The sequence below is a fragment of the Pecten maximus genome, unplaced genomic scaffold (assembly GCF_902652985.1).
Source record: "Pecten maximus unplaced genomic scaffold, xPecMax1.1, whole genome shotgun sequence".
NCBI lineage: Eukaryota > Metazoa > Mollusca > Bivalvia > Pectinida > Pectinidae > Pecten > Pecten maximus.
Window position 1 is genome coordinate 2532 of NW_022983054.1, and position 27307 is coordinate 29838.

At 40.0% G+C, this 27307-nt stretch overlaps 1 protein-coding gene across 1 annotated transcript; it reads right to left on the reverse strand.

Moving 5' to 3' along the window:
* Window positions 1–645: 645 nt before the first annotated feature.
* Window positions 646–27087, reverse strand: LOC117321376. The gene is made up of 2 exons (XM_033875819.1): window positions 26979–27087; window positions 646–3206 (listed from the first exon to the last, which is right to left on the reverse strand). The coding sequence occupies exon 2, from the start codon at window positions 3190–3192 to the stop codon at window positions 1225–1227; it is 1968 nt and encodes a 655-aa protein (XP_033731710.1). The 5' UTR covers window positions 3193–3206; window positions 26979–27087; the 3' UTR covers window positions 646–1224.
* Window positions 27088–27307: the final 220 nt, after the last annotated feature.

Genomic DNA, 27307 nt, shown 5'->3' on the forward strand with positions numbered 1-27307 from the left:
TAACCCGGTTCAGTCACGTTACCTGTTCACGTGTAGCCCGTCCAAGTCACGCTACCTTGTCACAATTATAACAGTCCAGTAACGTTGTCTGGTCATTTGTAACCCGGTCGACTCACATCACCCACGGTACGTGTTCACGTGTAACCTGGTCCAATCACGTTACCTGTCACTGGTAGCCAGGCCCAGTCATGCTACCTAGTCACTGGTTACCGGGTCACGTCACGTTGCCTAGCGACTGGTAATCCGATGCAGTCACGTTACCTGGTCACTGGTAACACGGCTAGTAATGTTTCGTAGCCACCAGTAACCTGGCACAGTCACCTTACCTGGTTACTAATAACGCGTTCAAGTCATGTTACCTGGTCACGGGTAGCCAGACCCAGTCACGTTACCTGATCACTGGTTACATGGTCCAACTACGCAACTAGATAAATGTTGTTTTTTTTTTCAATCGAGTGTAGTTTTTCGCCATGCGTGATAGACCAGCTCTTTATATTATATTAAATCCACATATCATTGTGACGGAGGGAGACGGTCACCAGTATCGGATTTACAAGGTGTACAACACAAAATCATACGATAACAAATGAATACATGATTCAAAACAATGACAACAAAGTATAAAATTAAATATAAACTGTTTAATTATGGTTTTCATCACTAATGACTCTGATCACACTGTAGTTAGAAATCAAAATAACGAAAAAACAAGGGTAATGTATGCTATCTGTTAAAGTTATTATCGAATACAATCTGTCAACCCGAAGCAAATAGCATATACAAACACGGCTGTTTGATCTCCTGATGTGTGGCTCTACATATGACAAAATTCAAGAGACAGTCCAGCTCTTTATATTGAATTTAATCCACAACTTACTGAGACAAAGGGATGCTGTTAATAGTATCCCATCTACAAGTTGATTAACACAACATCAGACCATAACTTATACAGATATACTTCGAACTAATGATATCAAGCATTGTACGATTGTTTGTACGATTAAATAATCATCACAGCAATGGTTTTACATTTCCTTTGATACAAGGAATAATTAAGTAATGGTTAATTGGAACCCAACAATTTCGGCGATGGTGTATCAGCTGGAGTTGGACATAAAATGATGTTATTACTGTTTTAAGTCATAACATGTCACTATGCACTTCGATTCTTATGGTAAACATACATCTCAAGGGATCTGCTCGTGCTTGTGTCTGTTATTAACGTTAGTAAAACTCAAAGACCCGGATATGGTTTTCACCATAATTAGTGACCACAAGCTTATCACCATTTACAGAAATTGCCATTGGATACTTCATCCCATCCAAGGACGTCAGTAGTTCCCTGACTTGTAACCCGTCCCCAGACATCTGTACGACATTGTGTGACGTATGACCACATACGTAGATGTTTGCCTCCCTATCTACGTCTATCACGAAGGGACGCCTCACGACGCCAACCTTCATCACGTCCGTGTGACGTTTATCAGCCGACAGTCTGGACACCGTGACGTTTCCTGGGATGTTGCTATAGACACTGACGAGTGTGTCTCCATTTACTGGGTCATGTGTGAGTGAGTAACATTTACTGTTATACTGATGTAACAAGTCAGTCACGCCGTCCTGTGTTACACTGTATACTCCTCCTCCTCTTGTACCCACGACAAACCTCCCGTCTGTAAATGTTATACCACAACAGTCCTCCCCGTTTGACATCCTAATCTCAGACGACAGGGAAAGTTTTGATGACTCGACTTTCACGACATGTATACCACTAGGATTGTCGACAGCGACCGCCACAGTGTTGTTGTCTACTAGACACAGATCATTGGAACATCCTCGAACGGACAACTCGTCCAGAAACTGTCCTTTGTCTGTAAACAGCTTCAGCTTCTTGTTGTCGGCATCACTTACCACTATTTGATCACATGGAAGGTACACAACACCACAAGCACAGCAATTATTTTTTTCTGTTTGTGTCTTTATATTGAACTTTCCAATTTCCTTAACTTTCCCTTCTAACAAGTGTGGTACTAGATCACAATGAATGCGAGGGAAACGTCGTGGTTGTTTGTCTATGACGATCTTTCCCATTGCGTCATCATCAAGGTTACCGAGTCCACTAACAATATTATGTTTAACGCTGACGGACGTGTACGACTTTCTCATCTCCGTTATCAGGGTCTTACACGACTCCACCTCTGCCTGTCCTCTCTGGTACAACACTATCGTCTCAATGTGGTCATTTCCCTCTACGGCGGTAACCGACGACTTCATGGTATTTAACATACTATTCATCAGACGTTCACACTGCCGCAATGACGCTTCCACGTGTCTCTTCTCTTCTTTGAACGACGCGATCAACTTGTCTGTGACGTCCTTCTGTAGCGTGTTTAACCGTTTATCGACCTTATGACGTAGATCGGTGATACTCTGTAGTGCGATTTCCTGGTTCTGTACCAGAGTTTGAAGCTGTTCGTCAAAGTCCTTCACTATTACGCCAATAACCTCCGTGTTTTTCTTCAGCATGTCTTGCATGTCTTCTAGCCGTGACCCATCTTTTATTTTCTGAAAATACTTTATCGTTGTTGTCACTTCCTCACATCTTCTATGGTTCTCAAAAACGCATATCTGGCATCCTAAGAGTTGATGGTCCTCACAATACCAAACTTTCTTCTCATCGTGTTGGTCACATCGAGGGGCTGACTTTTCCTGTTTTGGTCGCCCTCCGCCATATCCGGTTATATCCAAGATGTCACAGTCACTGTGTATGATATCATGAAACTGTGTCTTACAAGTTTCACAAAAAATCGCCTTCATGTTCTTGCACCAAAACTTCGCGGGATTCGTCATGTTACCTTTTGTCTGACAGGGTTTACAGTACAGTGGTTCAGACGATCGTTCCTTGAGCTGAATGAGGTCCTGTATCACAACGTTAGTCGGGAACTGTTCTGCCCATTTGTCCTTAGATTCCACAGGGTTGACAGGGGGGGTCACTCTCCTACAGACAGGACAAGGGAAGGATGTTTCTGACGCCATCTTCCCTGACAACTCCTTGGTGATGTAGGTCCCGAGACATTTCTGACAGAAGCAGTGGAAACAGGGTAAGGACTTAGGTTTCTGAAGTCTCTCCAGACAAATAGGACATTCCAGTAAGTGTAAATTCAGTTCTGGAGGGCGTCCACCTTCGGCCATTGTGAGGGTCAACACTAAATAAAGAGAAATTGTATAATAATAATGTCATATTACTAACAGCTTTTATGATTTAATCATTTCACGGACGGGAGCGCTGTTGATTAAATATTCCAGTTTGCTCTCTTTTCCGTTATCATTTTCCATTCTGTGAAAATACAAGCACACCCTCTCTCGATTTTATCTCTACAGAAAGCTATATTTCATTATATTTAAAATTTACTCTCTAATGTTTAATTGACTTGATGACGTCATTCATCGATGACGGTTAAATCGTTTCACACATAGACAACCTATATCGGACGATGGCACAGCATTGATGCCTACTGAATTAAGATATTTGGTCCATGTAATAATAAATCATTGTGATTGATTTCATTGCGTAATTCGATAACATAACACAATTGGAGATATTAGCAAAAAAACTGGTATTTAAATCTGCATGTTCAACAGACACTACCCTTTCCTGATCTATTGAAAACTGCAATGTTACACAATTAATTACGTTTCGTCACTCATTCGAATAATTCAGATTCATCATTCAAATTAGTCATATCACACATTAAAATAAAGAGTCAATGTCCTCTATATATTATTAATTTGAATAAATAAAAACCTTTGATTGTCTTATAACTCAATATCACCTCTTCCAAATAATGATATCATTTAAATCAATATCACTTGCTCAAATTAATGATATAATTGTTTAAATTCAATTATATGATATCACTAATGCAAGTCAATGACTTCACTCATTCAAATTATTATCACTGATTAAAGATGATATCACTCGTCCATTTTTTTCTCTACATTTACCGATACATTTAGAGAGAGTTTCTAGATGTTTAAGGTTTCTTTTTTTCAATCCTCTTTCATGCAATATATATCATAGTTTGGTGTAAGTCGGATAACTTGATCTTATAGGTCGCACTACTGGGTCCCAAATGTCGGACTATTGGGTCCCATATGTCGGACTACTGAACCCCATATGTCGGAGTACGAGGTCATATATGTCGGACTACTGGGTCCCATATGACGGAGTACGAGGTCATATATGTCGCACTACTGGGTCCCATATGTCGGACTACTGGGTCACATATGTCGGACTACTGGGTCACATATGACGGAGTACGAGGTCATATATGTCGGACTATTGGGTCCCATATGTCGGAGTACGAGGTCATATATGTCGGACTACTGGGTCCCATATGACGGAGTACGAGGTCATATATGTCGCACTACTGGGTCCCATATGTCGGACTACTGGGTCACATATGTCGGACTACTGGGTCACATATGACGGAGTACGAGGTCATATATGTCGGACTATTGGGTCCCTTATGTCGGATACACTGGCTCTGATGGGCCGGACTATATGTCGGACTACTGGGTCCCATATGTCGGACTATTAGGTCCCATATGACGGAGTACGGGGTCCCATATGTCAGACTACTGGGTCCCATATGTCGGAGTACGGGGTCCCATATGTCAGACTACTGGGTCTCATATGCCTGTCTACTGGGTCCCATATGACGAAGTAAGGGATCCCATTTGTCGGACTACTGGGTCCCATTTGTCGGATTACTGGGTCCCAGATGACGGAGTACGAGGTCCCATATGTCGGACAACTGGGTCCAATATGCCTGTCTACTGGATCCCATAAGTCGGACTACTTGTTCTCATAAGTCGTACTACTGGGTTCCATATGTCGGACTACTGGGTCCCATATCTTGGACTACTGGGTCGCATATGTCGGACTATTGGATCCCATATGTCGGACTACTAGGTCATATATATCGGATTATTGGGTCCCACATTTCGGACAACTGGGGTCCATATGTCGGTCTACTGGATCCCATATGTCCATATGTCGGACTATTGGGTCTCAAATGTCTGACTACTGGAACCAATATGTCAGAGTATCGGGTCCCATATGTTGGACTACTGAGTCCCATATGTCGTACTACTGAGTCCCATATGTCGGACTATTGGGTCCCATATATCGGACTACTGGGTCCTATAAATCGTACTACTGGGTCCCATATGTCGGACAACTGAGTCCCATATGTCAGACAACTGGGTCCCATATGTCGGACAACTGGATCCCATTTGTTGGACTACTGGGTCCTTTATGTTGGACTATTAAATCCCATATGTCGGACTACTGTATCCCATATGTCGGACTACTAGGTTCCATACATGTACGTCAGACTATTTGATCCCATATGTCGGACTACTGGCTACCATATGTCGGAATATTGAGTTCCATATGTCAGACTACTGGGTGCCACATGTCGGACTATCAGATCATATATATGTCGGACTTCTGGGACCAATATGTCGGACAATCGGGTCCCATATGTCGGACTACTGGGGTCCATATGTCGGATTACTGGGGACCATATGTCAGACTAGTGGATCACATATGTCAGAATATTTGGTCCAATATGTCGGACTACTCGGTCCTATATGTCGGACAACTGGGTTCCATTTGTCGGACTATTGGGTCTCATATATCGGACTACTGGGTCCCCTATGTCTGACTACTGGGTCTCATATGTTGGACTATTGGGTCCCATATGTCTGACTACTGGGTCCCCTATGTTGGACAACTGAGTCCCATATTTCGGACAATTGGGTCCCATATATCGGACTACTGGGTCCCATATGTCGGACTACTGGGTCCCATATGTCGGACTATTGGGTCCCATATATCGGACTACTGGGTCATATATATCGGACTACTGGGTATCATGTGTTGGACTACTGGGTCTCATTTGTTGGACTATTGGATCCCATATGTCTGACTACTGGTTCCCCTATGTTGGACAACTGAGTCCCATATGTCGGACAATTGGGTCCCATATATTGGACAACTGGGTCCCATATGTCTGACTACTGGGTCCCCTATGTTGAACTACTGGATTTCATATGTTGGACTACTGTATCCCTTATGTCGGATTACTGGGTCCCATACATGTACGTCGGACTATTTGATCCCATATGTCGGAATATTGAGTTCAATATGTCGGACTTCTGGGACCAATATGTCGGACAATCGGGTCCTATATGTCGGACTACTGGGGTCCATATGTCGGACAACTCGGTCCCATATGTCGGACAACTGGATCCCATATGTCGGACTACTGGGTCTCATATGTCGGACTATTGTGTCCCATATGTGGCACTATTGGGTGCCATATGTCGGACTACTGGGGTCCATGTATGTCGGACTACTGGGTCGCATATATCAGACTATTGGATCCGATATGTTGGACTACTGGGTCCCATATGTCGGACTATATGGTCCCATATGTCGGACCAGTGGGGTCCATATGTCGAATTACTGGATCACATATGACGAACTACTGAATCCCATATGTCGGATTACTGGGTCCCATATGTCAGACAATTGGATCCCATATGTCGGAATATTTGGTCAAATATGACGGAGTACGAGGTCATATATGTCGGACTATTGGGTCCCATATGTCGGAGTACGAGGTCATATATGTCGGACTACTGGGTCCCATATGACGGAGTACGAGGTCATATATGTCGCACTACTGGGTCCCATATGTCGGACTACTGGGTCACATATGTCGGACTACTGGGTCACATATGACGGAGTACGAGGTCATATATGTCGGACTATTGGGTCCCTTATGTCGGATACACTGGCTCTGATGGGCCGGACTATATGTCGGACTACTGGGTCCCATATGTCGGACTATTAGGTCCCATATGACGGAGTACGGGGTCCCATATGTCAGACTACTGGGTCCCATATGTCGGAGTACGGGGTCCCATATGTCAGACTACTGGGTCTCATATGCCTGTCTACTGGGTCCCATATGACGAAGTAAGGGATCCCATTTGTCGGACTACTGGGTCCCATTTGTCGGATTACTGGGTCCCAGATGACGGAGTACGAGGTCCCATATGTCGGACAACTGGGTCCAATATGCCTGTCTACTGGATCCCATAAGTCGGACTACTTGTTCTCATAAGTCGTACTACTGGGTTCCATATGTCGGACTACTGGGTCCCATATCTTGGACTACTGGGTCGCATATGTCGGACTATTGGATCCCATATGTCGGACTACTAGGTCATATATATCGGATTATTGGGTCCCACATTTCGGACAACTGGGGTCCATATGTCGGTCTACTGGATCCCATATGTCCATATGTCGGACTATTGGGTCTCAAATGTCTGACTACTGGAACCAATATGTCAGAGTATCGGGTCCCATATGTTGGACTACTGAGTCCCATATGTCGGACTACTGGATCCCATATGTCGGATTATTGGGTCCCATATTTCGGACAACTGGTTCCCATATATCGGACTACTGGGTCCCATATGTCGGACAACTGGGTCCCAGATGTCGGTCTACTGGGTCCCATATGTCGGACAACTGGATCCCATTTGTTGGACTACTGGGTCCTTTATGTTGGACTATTAAATCCCATATGTCGGACTACTGTATCCCATATGTCGGACTACTAGGTTCCATACATGTACGTCAGACTATTTGATCCCATATGTCGGACTACTGGCTACCATATGTCGGAATATTGAGTTCCATATGTCAGACTACTGGGTGCCACATGTCGGACTATCAGATCATATATATGTCGGACTTCTGGGACCAATATGTCGGACAATCGGGTCCCATATGTCGGACTACTGGGGTCCATATGTCGGATTACTGGGGACCATATGTCAGACTAGTGGATCACATATGTCAGAATATTTGGTCCAATATGTCGGACTACTCGGTCCTATATGTCGGACAACTGGGTTCCATTTGTCGGACTATTGGGTCTCATATATCGGACTACTGGGTCCCCTATGTCTGACTACTGGGTCTCATATGTTGGACTATTGGGTCCCATATGTCGGACTACTGGGTCCCCTATGTTGGACAACTGAGTCCCATATGTCGGACAATTGGGTCCCATATATCGGACTACTGGGTCCCATATGTCGGACTACTGAGTCCCATATGTCGGACTATTGGGTCCCATATATCGGACTACTGGGTCATATATATCGGACTACTGGGTATCATGTGTTGGACTACTGGGTCTCATTTGTTGGACTATTGGATCCCATATGTCTGACTACTGGTTCCCCTATGTTGGACAACTGAGTCCCATATGTCGGACAATTGGGTCCCATATATTGGACAACTGGGTCCCATATGTCTGACTACTGGGTCCCCTATGTTGAACTACTGGATTTCATATGTTGGACTACTGTATCCCTTATGTCGGATTACTGGGTCCCATACATGTACGTCGGACTATTTGATCCCATATGTCGGAATATTGAGTTCAATATGTCGGACTTCTGGGACCAATATGTCGGACAATCGGGTCCTATATGTCGGACTACTGGGGTCCATATGTCGGACAACTCGGTCCCATATGTCGGACAACTGGATCCCATATGTCGGACTACTGGGTCTCATATGTCGGACTATTGTGTCCCATATGTGGCACTATTGGGTGCCATATGTCGGACTACTGGGGTCCATGTATGTCGGACTACTGGGTCGCATATATCAGACTATTGGATCCGATATGTTGGACTACTGGGTCCCATATGTCGGACTATATGGTCCCATATGTCGGACCAGTGGGGTCCATATGTCGAATTACTGGATCACATATGACGAACTACTGAATCCCATATGTCGGATTACTGGGTCCCATATGTCAGACAATTGGATCCCATATGTCGGAATATTTGGTCAAATATGTTGGACTACTTTGTTCCATATGTCAGACTACGGAGTCCAATATGTCGGAGTACGGGGTCCCATATGTCGGATTATTGGGTCCAATATGTACGTCAGACTATTTAATCCCATATGTCGGACTTCTGGCTCCCATATGTCGGAATATTGAGTTCCATATGTCAGACTACTGGGTGTCACATGTCGGACTATCGAATCTCATATGTCGGACTTCTAAGACCAATATGTCGGACAATCGGGTCCCATATGTCGGACTACTGGGTCCCATATGACGAAGTACGGGATCCCATATGTCGGACTACTTGGTCCCATATGCCTGTCTACTGAGTTCAATATGACGGGATATTGGGTCCCACATGTCGGACTACTTGGTCCCATATGACGGAGTACGAGGTCCCGTATGTCGGACTGCTGGGTCCCATATGCCTTTTTACTGGGTCCAACATTCGGACAACTGAATCCAATATGTCGGACTACTGGGTCCCATATGACGGAGTACGGGGTCCCATATGTCGGACTACTGAATCCAATATGTCGGAGTACTGGATCCCATATGTCGGAGTACTGAGTCCCATATGTCGGAGTACTGGATCCCATATGTCGGACTACTGGGTTTCATATGTCAGACTACTGGGTCCCATATGTCCGATTATTGGGTCCCAAATGTCGGATTATTGGGTCCCAAATGTCGGACTACTGGGTCCCATATTTCGGCTACAGGGTCCCATATGTCGGACTACCGAGTCCCATATGTCGGACTACTGGGTCCTAAATATCGGACTACTGGGTCCCATATGTCGGAATACTGGGTCCCATGTGTCGGACTATTGGGTCACATATTTCGGACTTCTTGGTCCCATATGTCAGACTATTGGGTCCTATATATCGGACTACAGGGTCCCATATGTTGGACTACTGGGTCCTATATGTCGGACTTCTTGGTCGCATATGTCGGACTACTGGGTCCCATATTTCGGACTACTGAGTCCCATATGTCGGACTCCTTGGTCGCATATATCGGACTATTGGATCCTATATGTCGGACTACTGGGTCCCATTTTTCGGACTACAGGGTCAAATATTTCGGACTACCGAGTTCCATATGTCGGACTACTGAGTCCCATATGGCTGACTACTGGGTCCAATATGTCGGACACTGGGTCCCATATGTCGGACTATTGAATCTCATATGTCGGCTTTTTGGGTCAGATATGAAGGACTTCTTGGTCCCATATATAGGACTACGAGGTGCCATGTGTCGGACTATTTGCCATTAAAGGGCGGACTACTGGGTCTCATGTCGGGCTATTTGATCTTGTAGGCCGACAAGTTGGTCTCATAGTTTGCAATACTTAATCTCATAGATCAGTCTGCTGGGTCTCAAAGGTCAGACTGCTGGGTCTCAAAGGTCAGACTGCTGGGTCTAATAGGTCATACTACTGGGTCTCATAGGTCGGATAACAGGACTACTGGGCTACTGGGTCTCATATACCATACTATTGGGCCCTATGCGTCGGACTTTTGGATAATATAAACGACCTACTGGATCCAACATGCAAAAGCTAAGTCTACTGTTTGATTCATAATTGGAGCTTCTACATTTAATAATACGCTCAACTGTGAATACGGGATCTAATTTATTGACCTAATGAATCTCAGAGTTCGGATTACTAGAACTCATATGTCGGACTACTGGTTCCCATGGTCGGATTACTAGAACTCTGAAGTCGGACTACTGGTTCCCATGGGTCGGAACACTCGCTATCATAGTTCTGACAACTGGTTCCCACAGGCCGAAATATTGGATATCATAGGCTGGACTATGATTACTAGATGCTATAGGGTAGGATACATTAAATCATAAGTCGGAGTACCGGATTTCATAAGAGGGGTTACTTCATATCATAGAACTATCGAATCCCATAGGCAGAATAACTTAATCCACTTCCACTGCGCATTCGAAAGTTCTTTTTTTAAGAACTCCGATGTGGCGCAGCGGTATAGGCTGCGCGTATTTCTGGCTAGGCGAATGGGTGCCATATATTGTGAGTTCGAGGCCCGGTCAGGGCACGAGTTTAACAGTTGTTTTCCTTCGTCATTTGTGTTGCTAAGTTATATATCTATTTCATAGCACAATTTGATATACACTCTGTGTTGGTTGACAATAGATTTGAATTTCCTGTCGTAATTGTACCGATATATGTAAACATTCCGTATTGTCTGGTAAGTTATTCGTTATAGATACATGTCTTATTAAAACGTTTCGTTTCTCTAGTTTCGGGTATATATACTTTACAATCCCTCCCGAAGTGTTGAGTATCTACGTTATACATTATATTCATTTTGATGTTTTTCTTGATACTGTCGTGGTTTTTATTAACAACATTTTAAATCCTAATCAATTGCCTCATATTTGGTCCTTTAGTTGAATGTGGTATATCGTCACGCTTTCCATTTTATTAACACGTGATACTATACTGACAACAAGTGGGTCGTTGATGACTCCGTCAATCAAGATTATTTGTTTTACGGATCATAAGAAACCTTACAACACTCGTAACATATTTCAATTCACAAAAGGCATGTTTATTTATTACTAGTGTATTGTTTTTGTTGTTAGGTATCATGTCATCGTCTTGTAAATATTGTTATATGTCATTAAACGCGTTCCCACACTAGTAATATTAACAGATTATTTACTTATTGTGCTGTTAATATTTTCTTCATCAATCATAAACCATCCTAACCACACTGGTAACAAACATCGTCTGAATATATACAGTAATATATATCGCAACAACACTAGTGATACCTGGGAAGATGAGGTATAAGTGATACCTGGGAGGATGAGGTATAAGTGATACATGGGAGGGGTGGTATAAGTGATACATGGGAGGGGAAGTATAAGTGATACCTGGGATGAGAGGTATAAGTGATACCAGGGAGGGGAGGTATAAGTGATACATGGGAGGGGAAGTATAAGTGATACATGGGAGGGGGAGGTATAAGTGAAACCTGGGAGGGGGAGGTATAAGTGATACCTGGGAGGGGAGGTATAAGTGATACCTGGGAGGGGGAGATATAAGTGATACCTGGGAGTGGGAGGTATAAGTGATACCAGGGAGGGGAGGTATAAGTGATACCTGGGAGGGGGAGATATAAGTGATACCTGGGAGGGGGAGATATAAGTGATACCTGGGAGGGGAGGTATACGTGATACCTGGGAGAGGGATATATAAGTGATACCTGGGAGAGGGGTATAAGTGATACCTGGGAGGGGAGGTATACGTGATACCTGGGAGGGGAGGTATAAGTGATACCTGGGAGGGGGGTATAAGTGATACCTGGGAGAGGGATATATAAGTGATACCTGGGAGGGGAGGTATAAGTGATACCTGGGAGGGGAGGTATAAGTGATACCTGGGAGGGGAGGTATAAGTGATACCTGGGAAGGGGGGGGGGGGGGGTATAAGTGATACCTGGGAGAGGGATATATAAGTGATACCTGGGAGAGGGATATATAAGTGATACCTGGGAGAGGGATATATAAGTGATACCTGGGAGAGGATATATAAGTGATACCTGGGAGAGGGATATATAAGTGATACCTGGGAGAGGGATATATAAATGATACCTGGGAGAGGGGTATAAGTGATACCTGGGATGGGAGGTATACGTGATACCTGGGAGGGGAGGTATAAGTGATACCTGGGAGGGGGATATAAGTGATACCTGGGAGAGGGATATATAAGTGATACCTGGGAGGGGAGGTATAAGTGATACCTGGGAGGGGAGGTATAAGTGATACCTGGGAGTGGAGGTATAAGTGATACCTGGGAGGGGGGGGGGGGGGGGGTATAAGTGATACCTGGGAGAGGGATATATAAGTGATACCTGGGAGAGGGATATATAAGTGATACCTGGGAGAGGGATATATAAGTGATACCTGGGAGAGGGATATATAAGTGATACCTGGGAGAGGATATATAAGTGATACCTGGGAGAGGGATATATAAGTGATACCTGGGAGGGGGTATAAGTGATACCTGGGAGGGGGTATAAGTGATACCTGGGAGGGGGTATAAGTGATACCTGGGAGGGGGGTATAAGTGATACCTGGGAGGGATATATAAGTGATACCAGGGAGGGGGAGATATAAGTGATACCAGGGAGGGGGGTATAAGTGATACATGGGAGGGGAATAAGTTGTAGGGTGAAGGATTTAACTTGAAGGTGATTTTTTTTTGTATATATGATCAGGATGTGGGATTAAAACTGATACATGGCAGTGTGAGATGTAATTAAAAAAAAAGTAGCATAGGAAGGTGGGACTAATTGATGTTAAGTAGCAGTACCTGTTAGAAGCTGGCTCTTCTGGAGATTGAACTAAGTACTCGTGTGCACAGTTCTGTCTTCCAGTGAATTAAACTGGTCCAAATATTTCATGTAAGACAGTTGTGTACGAAAATTTGAACCTGTCGACAGATAGAGTACATCATATACCACTCCTTATACACGTGACCTCATCAATATTAACGTCAGTAACAACATATCTATGTCACAATGAACCTTAATCAGTGTACTTTATACTGGGTTACACAAGTAAACAATCTAGATGTCAATCAATATCTACACTTTATGCTGCATCTGCTTTTTTTTTCGTTAGTAAACCGAACTGTGGCATATGATATTGTATACTGGAGTGATTCTGTCAGTGTAGGAATACATCTTTAGGCATCATGTGTAAACACATTGCCGCCGGCCACCGGTCTTTTTCGGCATAGCCGTTTAATTTTCTTTTGTTCCCGGATATGACTCGACAGGTGGCGTTACTGGTCCAGAAGAAGTATGTGATTGGTCAATGTTGCGGTAAATGCAAAATGCAGACATGCTGTTAAAAACGAAACAAAATTAAGATTGAATGTAAGCTGAATAAGTGGATGGATCTATTCCAATGACACATTAATGAAATCATACTTCTGATTCAAATGCAGTCTTATTATCACCAAAAATGATTGAAACTGATATAATTTTGTTATCCGAGCTGAAACTGCGCATTTATTAATCAGTTCGTTAATTTATTGCACCAGCGGTTTTACAGTATAACCACCAGCATTAAAATTACGCCGTTTATCTTTATTTCGCGACCTTACCTCAACTGACATACATGTATTCATGAATACATGATTTCGCGAACGCTGATTTAGAATAAACTTTTAATTCGCGAATGATGAGCTATAAGAGCCATGGACGTTGTAAGACTCCTACATCGGTAACCGATAGGTTAGCCGCCATCCAAAAATGTTATTATTTTATGATCACGAAGAATTTGAATTCGCAATTGACTCTCCTGGCGTATTAACGCAACAATAAATCCTACGCGAAATAAAAGTGATTTACAGTATATGGGGTATTAAATAAACAGACACTGTTTAAGATGTGTTCTTGGTTCTTTGCAATGTTTTAAAATTATAATATAAATAAGTTTTGTTTATATAATTATAGCGTTATAACTGTGTTCAATAATTCTTAGAATGCTTCTATTAATGATGACAGCACATTCTCAAAAGGAATATTTTTTTTTGAGTTCGGTTGTTATGTCATTTTCATAAAACTAATTCATCATGGCTTTAAAAAAAAACAATTAGTTCATAGTCTATAAAAGCAAACTCAAACATCGTTTATATAGGGCAGACATCTATGATGCTCACACCAAACTATTACAAATGTTCCAGCCCCGCCACCTGGTCAGTATTTCATTCTCGGACCAGTTCCTCCACTTGGTCACCGTCTAACTCCAATACTAGTTACGTCATGTAATTCCCCCTGGCGTTTCCCACTGCTACCAGGTCACCATAATCCCCAAGTTATGCCCCGCCACCAGGTCACCAGTAACTGTAAAGGCCATGGCCAGTCATTCAACCTGGTGATCTGCCGGCCCTAACCAACTACATTTTAACCTGTAATTCCCTGGCCCAGTCCAGCTACATGGTCACCAGCATTTTCGTGTACCAGTACCGCTAATGTGTCGCGTGAATCTTCCAGTACAGTTTCTCTACCTGGTCACCATTCGTTATCTTGTATCCATTAATATCCCATAATACTCCCACTCACTGGTCTTCGGCAACCCCACTTCCTGGTCCCAAGTCACCAGTAATATTTCCACAAAGGCCCGTTAACTTTATAAGTTCTCTCCTTGCACGGTCCCCCTATCATGTCACCATAAATTCCCGGCTACTTCTACCAACCTGATCAACAGAAATTTCCCGACAAGTCCCAAAATCAGTTCACCGGTAATCACCTAGCCAAATGTAATGGTCAAAGGTATGGTTTATATGTGTAATATACAAACAGTATAGAATGTTGCTAAAGATATTTTTAATCTAAGAATGTAAGAGGGAATGTCTTAAATACAAATATAGATATGATATTTATGCATTGTGAGGAACCACGAGGTACCCAAAGCCCAAGGCCCTATCACCGACGACAATGGAGTTGATTTAATCTTCTTGGAAATGAAAAAAGTGGTTACATCGGTGAAAGTACAAGGGAAACGAGTTCGAATCTCAAATATCTATTTTTTACCTTTTTGTTGTTGTAATGGCATAAGGTATTTAGGTGTGGTTAACATTGGGTTTGTATAATGATATATAAAGATATAGCATTTTAAATCGGTCATTATTACATTGTATCGGTGTTGTAGAATCGTAAGTGTTCTACAGTAATTTTACGGTCCAGACACGTAACCTGGTCAAGTGTAACCCGGCCAAATCACATTGCCTGTCCAAGCGTAATCCGGCCAAGTCACATTACCTCTCCAAGTGTAACCCGGCCAAGTCACATTACCTGTCCAAGTGTAACCCGGCCAAGTCACATTACCTGTCCAAGTGTAACCCGGCCAAGTCACATTACGTGGTCACTGGTTACCGGATTATGTCACGTTACCTGGTCACTGGTTACCGGATTATGTCACGTTACCTGGCGATCCAATCCAGTCACGTTACATGGTCACTGTTAACCCTATTCAGTCGCAATACCTGGCCACCTGTAACCTTGTCCAGTCACGTTAACTAATCACTATTAATCCGATCAATTCAAGTTACCATGGTCCAACTACGCAACTAAAATAAAATTGTAGATTTATTGGAAAGTGTCAAACTTGAAAATCAACATCAACTCGGGCAGCACGGGTAGGACACTGCCTGCTCCCAACTCGCTTGATTCAGATTTCGATAAGTATTTAACCTTAACAAATGTTCTTACTTTGTAAACTGATAACAAAATGATAACTCACCATGCATATGGGTTACCCTGTTTTTTTTTTACATTTTATGCAATAAATAATTTCCGATATTTCACTGGTAAAATTGTATTAAATACATATATTTTGTTCGTTATAGGTATATTGAAAAACAATTATTGATTTTAGTACAATCGTACAGGGAACCAGCAAACATTCAATTGTACTTTTTATCAATTTACATTCGTTCATAATTATATCGGAAGACATTTGTACATATTTTTATAGAAACCATTCGTGCACACTTTTATCTGAAAACTTTGTAAATATTACTTGTTGGAAAAACATCGTACATATACTAAATAGGACACATAGGTAGATATTTTATATCTCAAACCATTCGGAACTTATCGGAAAACACTATTGTATATCGTATTTAATATCGAGAAATATTAATACATATCTCATATCGAAAAATATTTGTATATAAAGAATGGAGTGTAGTAAGGGGCGATAACTCTGTTATCGTTCCTTACGGAACGAAATGAAGGTACGAGAGAATACACCGTTTTTGCCGGATATAATGGCTCTTTGAGGACGGTAAAACTGGCACATACAATTTTGATGGGCTTTTGAACCATTGTAAAACTCGGCTCCATCTAGGTCTGGATGTATCTGGTATCCCTGTGGAAATACGTATTGATGAGATATTTTGGGTCAAACATGCCAAAATCGTCATTTTGACTAAGAGGTTCTGTTTAAACCGCCCTCAAAATTCAAAAAAAAAATCCAGAAACAAATGCAATGCACATGTATATAGATAAATGTTTCCTAAAGAAAACAGTCTGTTTCGTTTTTCGATATCTGTTACAGAACGGTCACAAGATTGTTTTGAAAATGGCCTAATTTTTCGACCTTCTCAGTATTTTCCCACTTGACAGGGATATTTTGCTATAAATAGCAGACGATCGAATGTTTTGATGACGTTTACAAACGCCCATCCTGAAGTCATCGGGTTTTGTCTCTGAAATGTAGATTCCCCGAGGAGTTCCGGATGTTATTACGCCATGACTTCACGCCGCTTACTCTTTCAACTCCAGGCTTTAGTTGCGTTCAATGTGAGTTGTATTACATTTTACCGTCAGGACCAGGACTTTTTAATATTCTCTCATTATAAAGGTGACATTGGAAGTTATAGCTGTTCTACTATAACCAAATGTGTTGCTTGACAGGATCAGAATGCATCGTACGTCAACCCAGACCAGCGTTCAAATAGTTTTCGATAACAAGCTTCGGTAGGCCTAAGTTACATGTCGTATACGTTGGCCTTCTGCAGTTCTCTAAAGGTCATACGTGTTCATTAACGTTTTAGAGACAGGCGACGTTTAAATATGTAATATCTATTTTCTTTATTGTTTGTTTGTTTAACGAAATTACTGTTTCGTTAGTTGATGCATGTTGATGTTCAGCTGATATTTGTTTATGTCGAGTAGATCTAGCAACGTTTCGAGAATCATATCACGGACATATTTTTAGCTTACGATGACACACACTTTCGGGGACTACTGTACATGTACTTCAGTACATACTAACAGTATATTGAACAGTTTGTTTTCAATAATAGACTAATTTCTCAATTGTTAGCCGCTTTTGAGAGATGAGCACGCAACGCGCTTTTTACCCCCCCCCCCCCCCCCCCCCCCCTTCGGTTGGTGTTTTGTAAAATTACTTGACTACTGTGATATCTAAGCGTGGCAAATTTGCACAAATATGCAACACTGTAAGGTTCGTCATTATTCTGATAACTTATTTTGCTATGAAAATATAATATAAAGATGAATTTTGAAAGAAAAGAAAACTAATGTTAGACTGAATAGCCTCTTAGCAAGTTAACACAGTAATCAAAAAGGCAAACAGAAATTTGGGCCTAATATTCAAGACCTTTAGTTGTATGAATGTAGAAATGTTTCTAAACCTTTACAAGTCACTAGTACGCCCCTATTTAGAAACAAATATCACTACATGGTCTCCCATGTTAAAGAAAGACAAAATGTCACTAGAAAACATCCAGAGAAGGGCCACTAAATTAGTTCCATCACTAAAAGATCTATCATATCCAGAACGCCTGCGTCATCTGGGACTTCCATCACTTGAATATAGGAGATTAAGAGCAGACATGGTTCAAACCTATAAATTGATTAGCAATTTAGACATATCTAACCAACAAGTAATACCTACACTTGATAACCTTAATACTAGAGGGAATTCCAAAAAACTTAAAAAGATTAGGTACAACACTAATATTAGGGGACAAGCTTTTAAAAATAGGATTGTAAATACATGGAATCGACTTCCCACATCAGTAGTAGATTCCCCGTCCCTTAATACTTTTAAATCTAGGCTCAATAAGCATTGGGTCAATCATCCAGTAAAGTTTTTACCTTCTTGCTACTAATGTATATATATAAAAGTTGTATACGTGTCCTCTGCGCAACCTGCAAATGAGTGTACAACCATGAAGATGCGTCGACAGAAGCCACAAGCTTACAAGAGACCAACCAACCAACTGTTTTCCCATAGACCTTAGTGTTAACGTTTTGGATTATTTCATTCAAATTCTTGAATTGAATATGACGATTATGGTTTATAACAAAAGTTCAGGGTCTGATATAACACCTAATCAAAAAAAAAAAATTAGGTCCTTCAGCTCAAATTTTCTCCAGGGTAGCCATTTTGAAAATAGGTGAATTTCGCAGTAAAAATTCTCAAAAATCTTAAATGTTTACCTGTTTACTATTATTACGTGAACTTTTGGGAAAAAAACCAATCGGTTTATATCAACATTTCATATTGATAGTTACCTATCAGGCTACATATCTATTTTCTCACTTCATAACATACTGGCCAATCAGTGGCTGCCAGACATTTTATCCTTGGCTCAACGTTCTATACACAGGGGCTGTTTCAAAAATATATTTTTCAATTGGTTGGTTGTTCCCTATAGCATCTTTCTTATTTTTCAAAGATAACTTTTCTGGAACAGGATGGAACCATATGATATGCTATTAAAATATGCAGTGCCTGACTGCAAGTCTTAGGCTGGTAGGTTGATTCTTCTATTGGTACCGGATATGAAATTCTTAAGAGAAAACCACATTAAAATTGAGTTAATTTTGAAATGTAAATTTTAATATCTTGATAAGCTTTGAATTTAAAGTGATGGCTTTTGGTTAATAGCCAAGTATATAAATCGTGCTACTCAGAAATATAAACAAATAAGATATAGAATAAAGATCGGGGGAGATAACTCAATGTTATCCCCTCCACCCCCTAATTTCTGGTCTTTTTGTAAAAAATGAAGAAAAAAGGCTGAACGAGAAAAAAAATTAGGAGTGGAGCCATTATTTAGATAAAAGAGTCGAAACACAGACACAGAACACGGAACCGGGCAAGTGACAACAAAAAATAGCCAGATGTAGAGACCAACCGACCAATCGTTTTCCCATAGACCTTAGTGTTAACGTTTTGGATTATTTCATTCAAATTCTTGAATTGAATATGACGATTATGGTTTATAACAAAAGTTTAGGGTCTGATATAACACCTAATCAAAAAAAAATGTTGGGTCCTTCAGCTCAAATTTTCTCCAGGGTAGCCATTTTGAAAATAGGTGAATTTCGCAGTAAAAATTCTCAAAAATCTTAAATGTTTACCTGTTTACTATTATTACGTGAACTTTTGGGAAAAAAACCAATCGGACTTAAGAAATTTATATCAACATTTCATATTGATAGTTACCTATCAGGCTACATATCTATTTTCTCACTTCATAACATACTGGCCAATCAGTGGCTGCCAGACATTTTATCCTTGGCTCAACGTTCTATACACAGGGGCTGTTTCAAAAATAAATTTTTTCAATTGGTTGGTTGTTCCCTATATCATCTTTCACATTTTTCAAAGATAACTTTTCTGGAACAGGATAGAACCATATGATATGCTATTAAAATATGCAGTGCCTGACTGCAAGTCTTAGGCTGGTAGGTTGATTCTTCTATTGGTACCGGATATGAAATTCTTAAGAGAAAACCACATTAAAATTGAGTTAATTTTGAAATGTAAATTTTAATATCTTGATAAGCTTTGAATTTAAAGTGATGGCTTTTGGTTAATAGCCAAGTATAGAAATCGTGCTACTCAGAAATATAAACAAATAAGATATAGAATAAAGATCGGGGGAGATAACTCAATGTTATCCCCTCCACCCCCTAATTTCTGGTCTTTTTGTAAAAAATGAAGAAAAAAGGCTGAACGAGAAAAAAAATTAGGAGTGGAGCCATTATTTAGATAAAAGAGTCGAAACACAGACACAGAACACGGAACCGGGCAAGTGACAACAAAAAATAACCAGATATATCACCAAACACTGAACTTGGGTAGTGACAACAGAACAACCAAACATATCACCGAATACCGAATCGGGGTAGTGACAACAGAACAACCAGACACACACCCACACATTGAACCGGGGTAGTGCCAGCAGTACAACCAGCATACCACCGTACCCCGAGCCACGATATATACCGCTACAATTGAAATATAGAATGTATGTCCGTATCTGTCCGGTCTATGGTCCTCCTTGTAACACTATATGTGTCATATTTTCATCATCAATCCCCCCTGAATCTAAATTTCTCTCTAAATTCTGCTACAATGCCTCCACGATGAGAATCCCGTCCGAAAATGTGCTAGTCGGTCCCATCATCTGGTTTCCAGGGACGCTAGATGGCACAAAATGTCATGTGCGGTAGCTATATGTAGAGACCAACCAACCAATTGTTTTCCCATAGACCTTAGTGTTAACGTTTTGGATTATTTCATTCAAATTCTTGAATTGAATATGACGATTATGGTTTATAACAAAAGTTTAGGGTCTGATATAACACCTAATCAAAAAAAAAAGTTGGGTCCTTCAGCTCAAATTTTCTCCAGGGTAGCCATTTTGAAAATAGGTGAATTTCGCAGTAAAAATTCTCAAAAATCTTAAATGTTTACCTGTTTACTATTATTACGTGAACTTTTGGGAAAAAAACCAATCGGACTTAAGAAATTTATATCAACATTTCTTATTGATAGTTACCTATCAGGCTACATATCTATTTTCTCACTTCATAACATACTCGCCAATCAGTGGCTGCCAGACATTTTATCCTTGGCTCAACGTTCTATACACAGGGGCTGTTTCAAAAATATATTTTTTCAATTGGTTGGTTGTTCCCTATATCACCAAACACTGAACTGGGGTAGTGACAACAGAACAACCAAACATATCACCGAATACCGAATCGGGGTAGTGACAACAGAACAACCAGACACACACCCACACATTGAACCGGGGTAGTGCCAGCAGTACAACCAGCATACCACCGTACCCCGAGCCACGATATATGCAGTCTAAGTGAGTTGTATTACATTTTCCCGTCAGGACCAGGACTTTTTGATATTCTATCATATTAAATGTGACATTGGAGGCTATAGTTGTTCTACTATGACCATATTTGTTGCTTTCCAGGATCAGCCGGCCTAGTGTAAAAGCTACGTGTTCATTAACGTTTTAGAGACAGGCGACGTTTAAATATGTAATTATTTAATATTTTTTATTTTGTTTGTTTGTTTAATGACATTACTGTGTCGTTAGTTGATGCTTTGATGTCTTGATCAGCTGATAGTACGACGTTTCGAGAATCATATCTCATACATATCAGCTTACAATGACACGAACTTTCAAGAAACTACTATACATATACTTCAGTACACCCTAGCAGTATACTGAACAATTCTTTTTCAGTAATGGATTTTTTTTTCCAATTTTTTAATGAAATATCTATAGTAATGCTTTAAATTTTGAAGTCTCTGACCTGGCCTTTATTTAGATGGTTCTTAGGACAGTGACAAATTATAACATCTTTTGCTTTAATACATAATGATTAAATTTCCAAAAATATTTAAACCCTTCACTTTTATGCACCAAAGAAAACAACATGCAAAAAAGCTGTTCTGACAATTTGAAGCTAAAATATTGTCAATTATTATGTCACATTAAGTAAAATTCAGTTGTTTTTGGTGTATAGAAAGATGTCATGCATCTTTTATCTTTTGAAATAAGTTAATTTCAACTTATTACAAAAAAGGATAAGATGGGAAATTATTTGACAAAATCAAAGAGTTACCAGGTTTTAGCTATAACAATTTTACAAAATGGTTGACTTTGAAATTTCATGAATTATTAAATGTTCAAGCATCTATAAATTGCTTTATCATCACTTCCATAATTGACATATTCAACATAGTTCAACCCTTTGCTTATATGTGCCAATTTTTCTGTCCTCAAATCGCTATTATATCGGCAAAATAGGCGAATTAGCTCGTATTATCATTACGTTCCGTAAGGAACGATAACTCTAATGAGTTATCGCCCCTCACTACACTTCATTCTTTATTGACTTGATGACGTCATTCATCGATGACGGTTAAATCGATTCACGCATAGACAACCCATATCGGACGATGGCACAGCATTGATGCCTACTGAATCCAGATATGTGGTTCATTGAAATAAATATGATCAGTTTGATATTTTCTATTTCATTTCGTAATTCTAGCTACATAAAACAATATAGGATTTTAGTAAAAAACTTGTTTTTGAAATATGCAGATTTGTTGGAAACTGGATACATTGAATTACGTATCATTACTTCTTTAAATAAGTTAGATTCATTTTTCAAATTAATTATATCACACATAAAAATAGATGGGATCATTTCCCCGAGATATAAATCATTTGAATGAATGAAAACCTACTTGATGTGACTTATGACTCATTCCACAAATTAATGATTTCACTATTCATTCGATATAAATTATTGAATTAATTATATTTCTCATTCAAATAAATGATATCGCATATTAAGCTTAATGGTATCACTCATTCAAATTAATTTATTGCACTGGTTAAATTAATGATATCACTCATTCAGATTGATTAGGTCACTCATCGAAATAAATGATATCATTAATCCAAGTTAATAACATCACTCATTCTAATTAATATCACTCATTCAATTTAATGATAACACCTATTCACATTAATGATGTAACTAATTCAAATCAATGAATTTTGTCTAATAAACAACATTTCTAAGACAACATTCATCCATACATTTAGAGAGTTGCCAACCCCGTTAAAATATGGGTTACAGTTTGGTGTATGTCGGATAGTTGGATCATATGGATCAGACTACCGAATCTCATAGTTCGGACTACTTGGTCTCATACTTCGGATTACTGGATATTATAGGTCGAACTACTAGATCTCATATATCGGACCGCTGGATCTCACAGATCTGACTACAGGGTCTCATAGGTTTGATTTCTTAATCCCATATGTTGGACTGCTGAACTATATAGGTTGGACTACCGGATCTCATAGGTCGGACAACTGTGTCACATTTGATCTTTTAGACATAATTTACTGATGTCATAGGCCGTTGAATCAACACATTATAATCAAGTGTTTGTCTTGACGATGTGTTACGTTTGTGTGAAAATAACAATTTCATTCGTTAATGAGTTCAATTAATATCATACACCTCTCAATCATCCTGCTCCGTTTATTTCCCAATCCATGTACCGTATCTCTCTTAATTCCCCTCTCTCTTTTAATTACCCCCCCCCCCTCAGTTTATTTCGCAATTCCCCACCCTTGTCCCCCTCCCTCTCAAATAACATCATTCTCCTTACAACTCTGAATTAATCCCTGCCTTCCCCTTCCCTCTCTTAATCTACCCCTCTGGTAGCACACTACAGCAAATAACCCTTGTATTATGATATACACACAGAATGAAAAAAATAGAATAAAAATGAAAATAAATGTACACTGTATTTGGTTAGTTAATTGTGAAGAAGTACATACAGACTTCACATTTATTAAAACTTAAATAAATACATTTTGATTATAAATTTCCTGATTTTCCGATAGAGTGGTTTCACCAGAAATTTTGTTTAGCCTACAGCGAAAAATAGTGCATCATATTCAAGGTTAGATCGAGGGAAAACATAATGTACAACACATGTCAAAACCAGACTAATTCTGTCATTGAGATATAGTTATGTGATTTCAAATGGGTTTCAGAAAAAAAATGTAGAGGATGGTATTTTTTGGGTCAATTATCATGATATTTTGCAATTTTTATAATATATAATATAGGTAATATGTAGGGTTAACTGACTATGTTTACATATCTAAAAACATGTGCCCTACTTTTCAGAATTAGGCAATATACACTGCTACCACTGCAATTACTTTCCCCCCATTTTTCTTTGTCTAACCCTTCCAAATGCACCCCCATAAATTCGCCAACTCCAATCTATCATTTCATCTCCTGTCCATCTTTCTATTCACCCCCTCTACAGTTCCTCTTAATGCCCCCCCCCCCTTCCGATTCTCAATTATTATCTCCCAGTTAAACCTCATTCTCCCCCACTATTTATCTGTCCAATCATCCTCTGTCCCGTCCTATCTCAACTTATCCAACCCAAGCTCAATTTAATTACTTTGAGTAGTTAAATAAGACGTAACTTTTTTGTTCGATATTGACACTGATCGTATGAGGAGAATCAATTATGTTACTACCAAGACTTGTCGGTCCTCATAGTCTCTTGTTTTCCATAAATCAATTAAAATATATAAAACAAGCTACATTATCATAATCAGTGTCACCAGACCAAGTGTAAACTGTAAACTTCATTTCCTTCACCACTACGCAACAAGTTGTTTATCAGTCTCGTGCTATCACAAGAAGATAAACTACCGAGACTTGCCCGGCTCCATAGTCTCTCATTTTCCATTAATTGATTGATATATATGTATATACAAAAGCTACCATATCCCAATGCGTGCCATCAGTCCAGGTGTAAAATGCAAATTTTAATTCCTTTACAATTACACAGCAAGATGTATATCAGTCCCACGCTATTACAAGCAGACGGACATAAACAAACATAACACACATGAATACATCCCACACTACTGTACACACAGGGAAGGTCATCCTTAAATGCTGTTCATAGGACGTCAAATGATATTTAACAAAACCGGACAAGTTGTATCAAATTGTATTAGTCACACTTAAATGACATACTGGATACATTTGAAGTTCATATGGTGTGAGAGGACTACGGAGTCGGAAAGGAATAGAACATCGAACACTGACAGCCTAGGTGAAAGACAAGTTTGTTAGCATAGGGTCTGTCTTGGTTTTTTTTTTTTTTTTTTTTAAACCTTACAAGTATGTTGAAGTGCTATTATCACTGAACGGAGTCAGAAGCATTTTGGAAGCATTGGAACAAATGAAGTGATGATATTACATCTTTGTAAATGTTGTTAATTTATATAGACTGTGGACGTGAAACATTTCAAATATTTCACAATTTCCGCTACAAATACTCATATTTTCTTCAAGATTGGTAAAACTGTCAAATTGCAATACAAAATAAATGAGTATAAATACAGGATTTTAAGACTACCCCGGACGGGCATACGGTTACAATCTCGATATATAACAGCGATGTATAAGTGATGAATACCAGGGACCGGGGGGGGGGGGGGGGGGGGGGGGGGTTCACTTAGGAAATGACTGTATCTGTTGTCCAGACTACTTTAACTAACTTCTTGACCTTATCTTTCCGTTCGAATTTTATTCATTGTGATGTTTTTTCTTGATACTGTCCCACATTTGGCACTTTAGTTGATCATTCCTTCCAGTGAAAAGTTACGGGTTCTGTCTAAATTTCAGATTGTGTCGTGTTTTTTTTTGACATCCTAATGAATTGCCTCACTTTTGGTCCTTTAGTTGAATGTGATATATCGTCACCCTTGCTGTTTTATTAATACGTGATATTATACTGGCAATAAGTTGGCCTTTGATGTCTCCGTAAATCAAGATTATTTATATTTTATATATCATAAGAAACCTTGCAACGATCGTAATACATTTGAATTAAAAAAGGACATGTTCCTCTGTTATATATATCTATATATTACTAGTGTATTGTTTATCTTATTATATAACATGTCATCGTGTTGTTAGTATTGTAATCTATCATAAAACGCCGTAGACATACTGGTAATAGTAAGGGATTACTAACTCATTGTGTTGTTTCACCTATCATAAAAATTATATAATAAATATCACAACACCCCTAGTGATAAAGGGAAGGGGGAGATATACGTGATACCTGGGAGGTGGAGGTATAAAAGATACCTGGAATGGGAGGTATAAGTAATACATGGGGGCGGGGGGGGGCAGGGGAGGTATAAGTGATACCTAGGAGGGGAGATATAAGTGATATCGGAAAGGGGAGGTATAAGTGATACCTGGGAGAGGAGGTATAAGTGATACCTGGGAGAGGAGGTATACGTGATACCTGGGAGGGGAGGTATAAGTGATACCTGGGAGGGGGAGGTATAAGTGATAACTTGGAGGGGAAATATAAGTGATATTGAGAAGGGGAGGTATAAGTGATCCCTGGGAGGTGGAGGTATAAGTGATACCTGGGAGAGGAGGTATAAGTGATATCAGGAAGGGGGAGGTATAAGTGATGCCTGGGAAATTTAGTATATATACATAGATGGAGATGTGGTATTATAATTGATACCTGGAAGAGTGAAGTGAACAAAACATAGAAAGGCGGGTTTAATTGATGTTAAGTAAGCAGTACCTGTTAGAAGCTGACTCTTCTAGAGATTGAACTCAGAACGCGAGTACACAGTTTTGTCTTCCAGTGAATTAAACGTGTCCCAATGTTTCATGTAAGACAGCTTTGTACGATAGTTTTAACCTGTCGACAGATAAAGTAGACCGTTTACCACTCCGTATACACGTGACTTAATCAATACTACCGTCAGTAACAATATATCTATGTCACAATGAACCTTAATCTGTTTACTTTATACTGGGTTCCCCAAGTAAACAATTTAGATGTAAATCAATATCTACACTTTGTGTTGCACATTCCAGTGTCGGAATACAACTAGAGGCATCATGTGT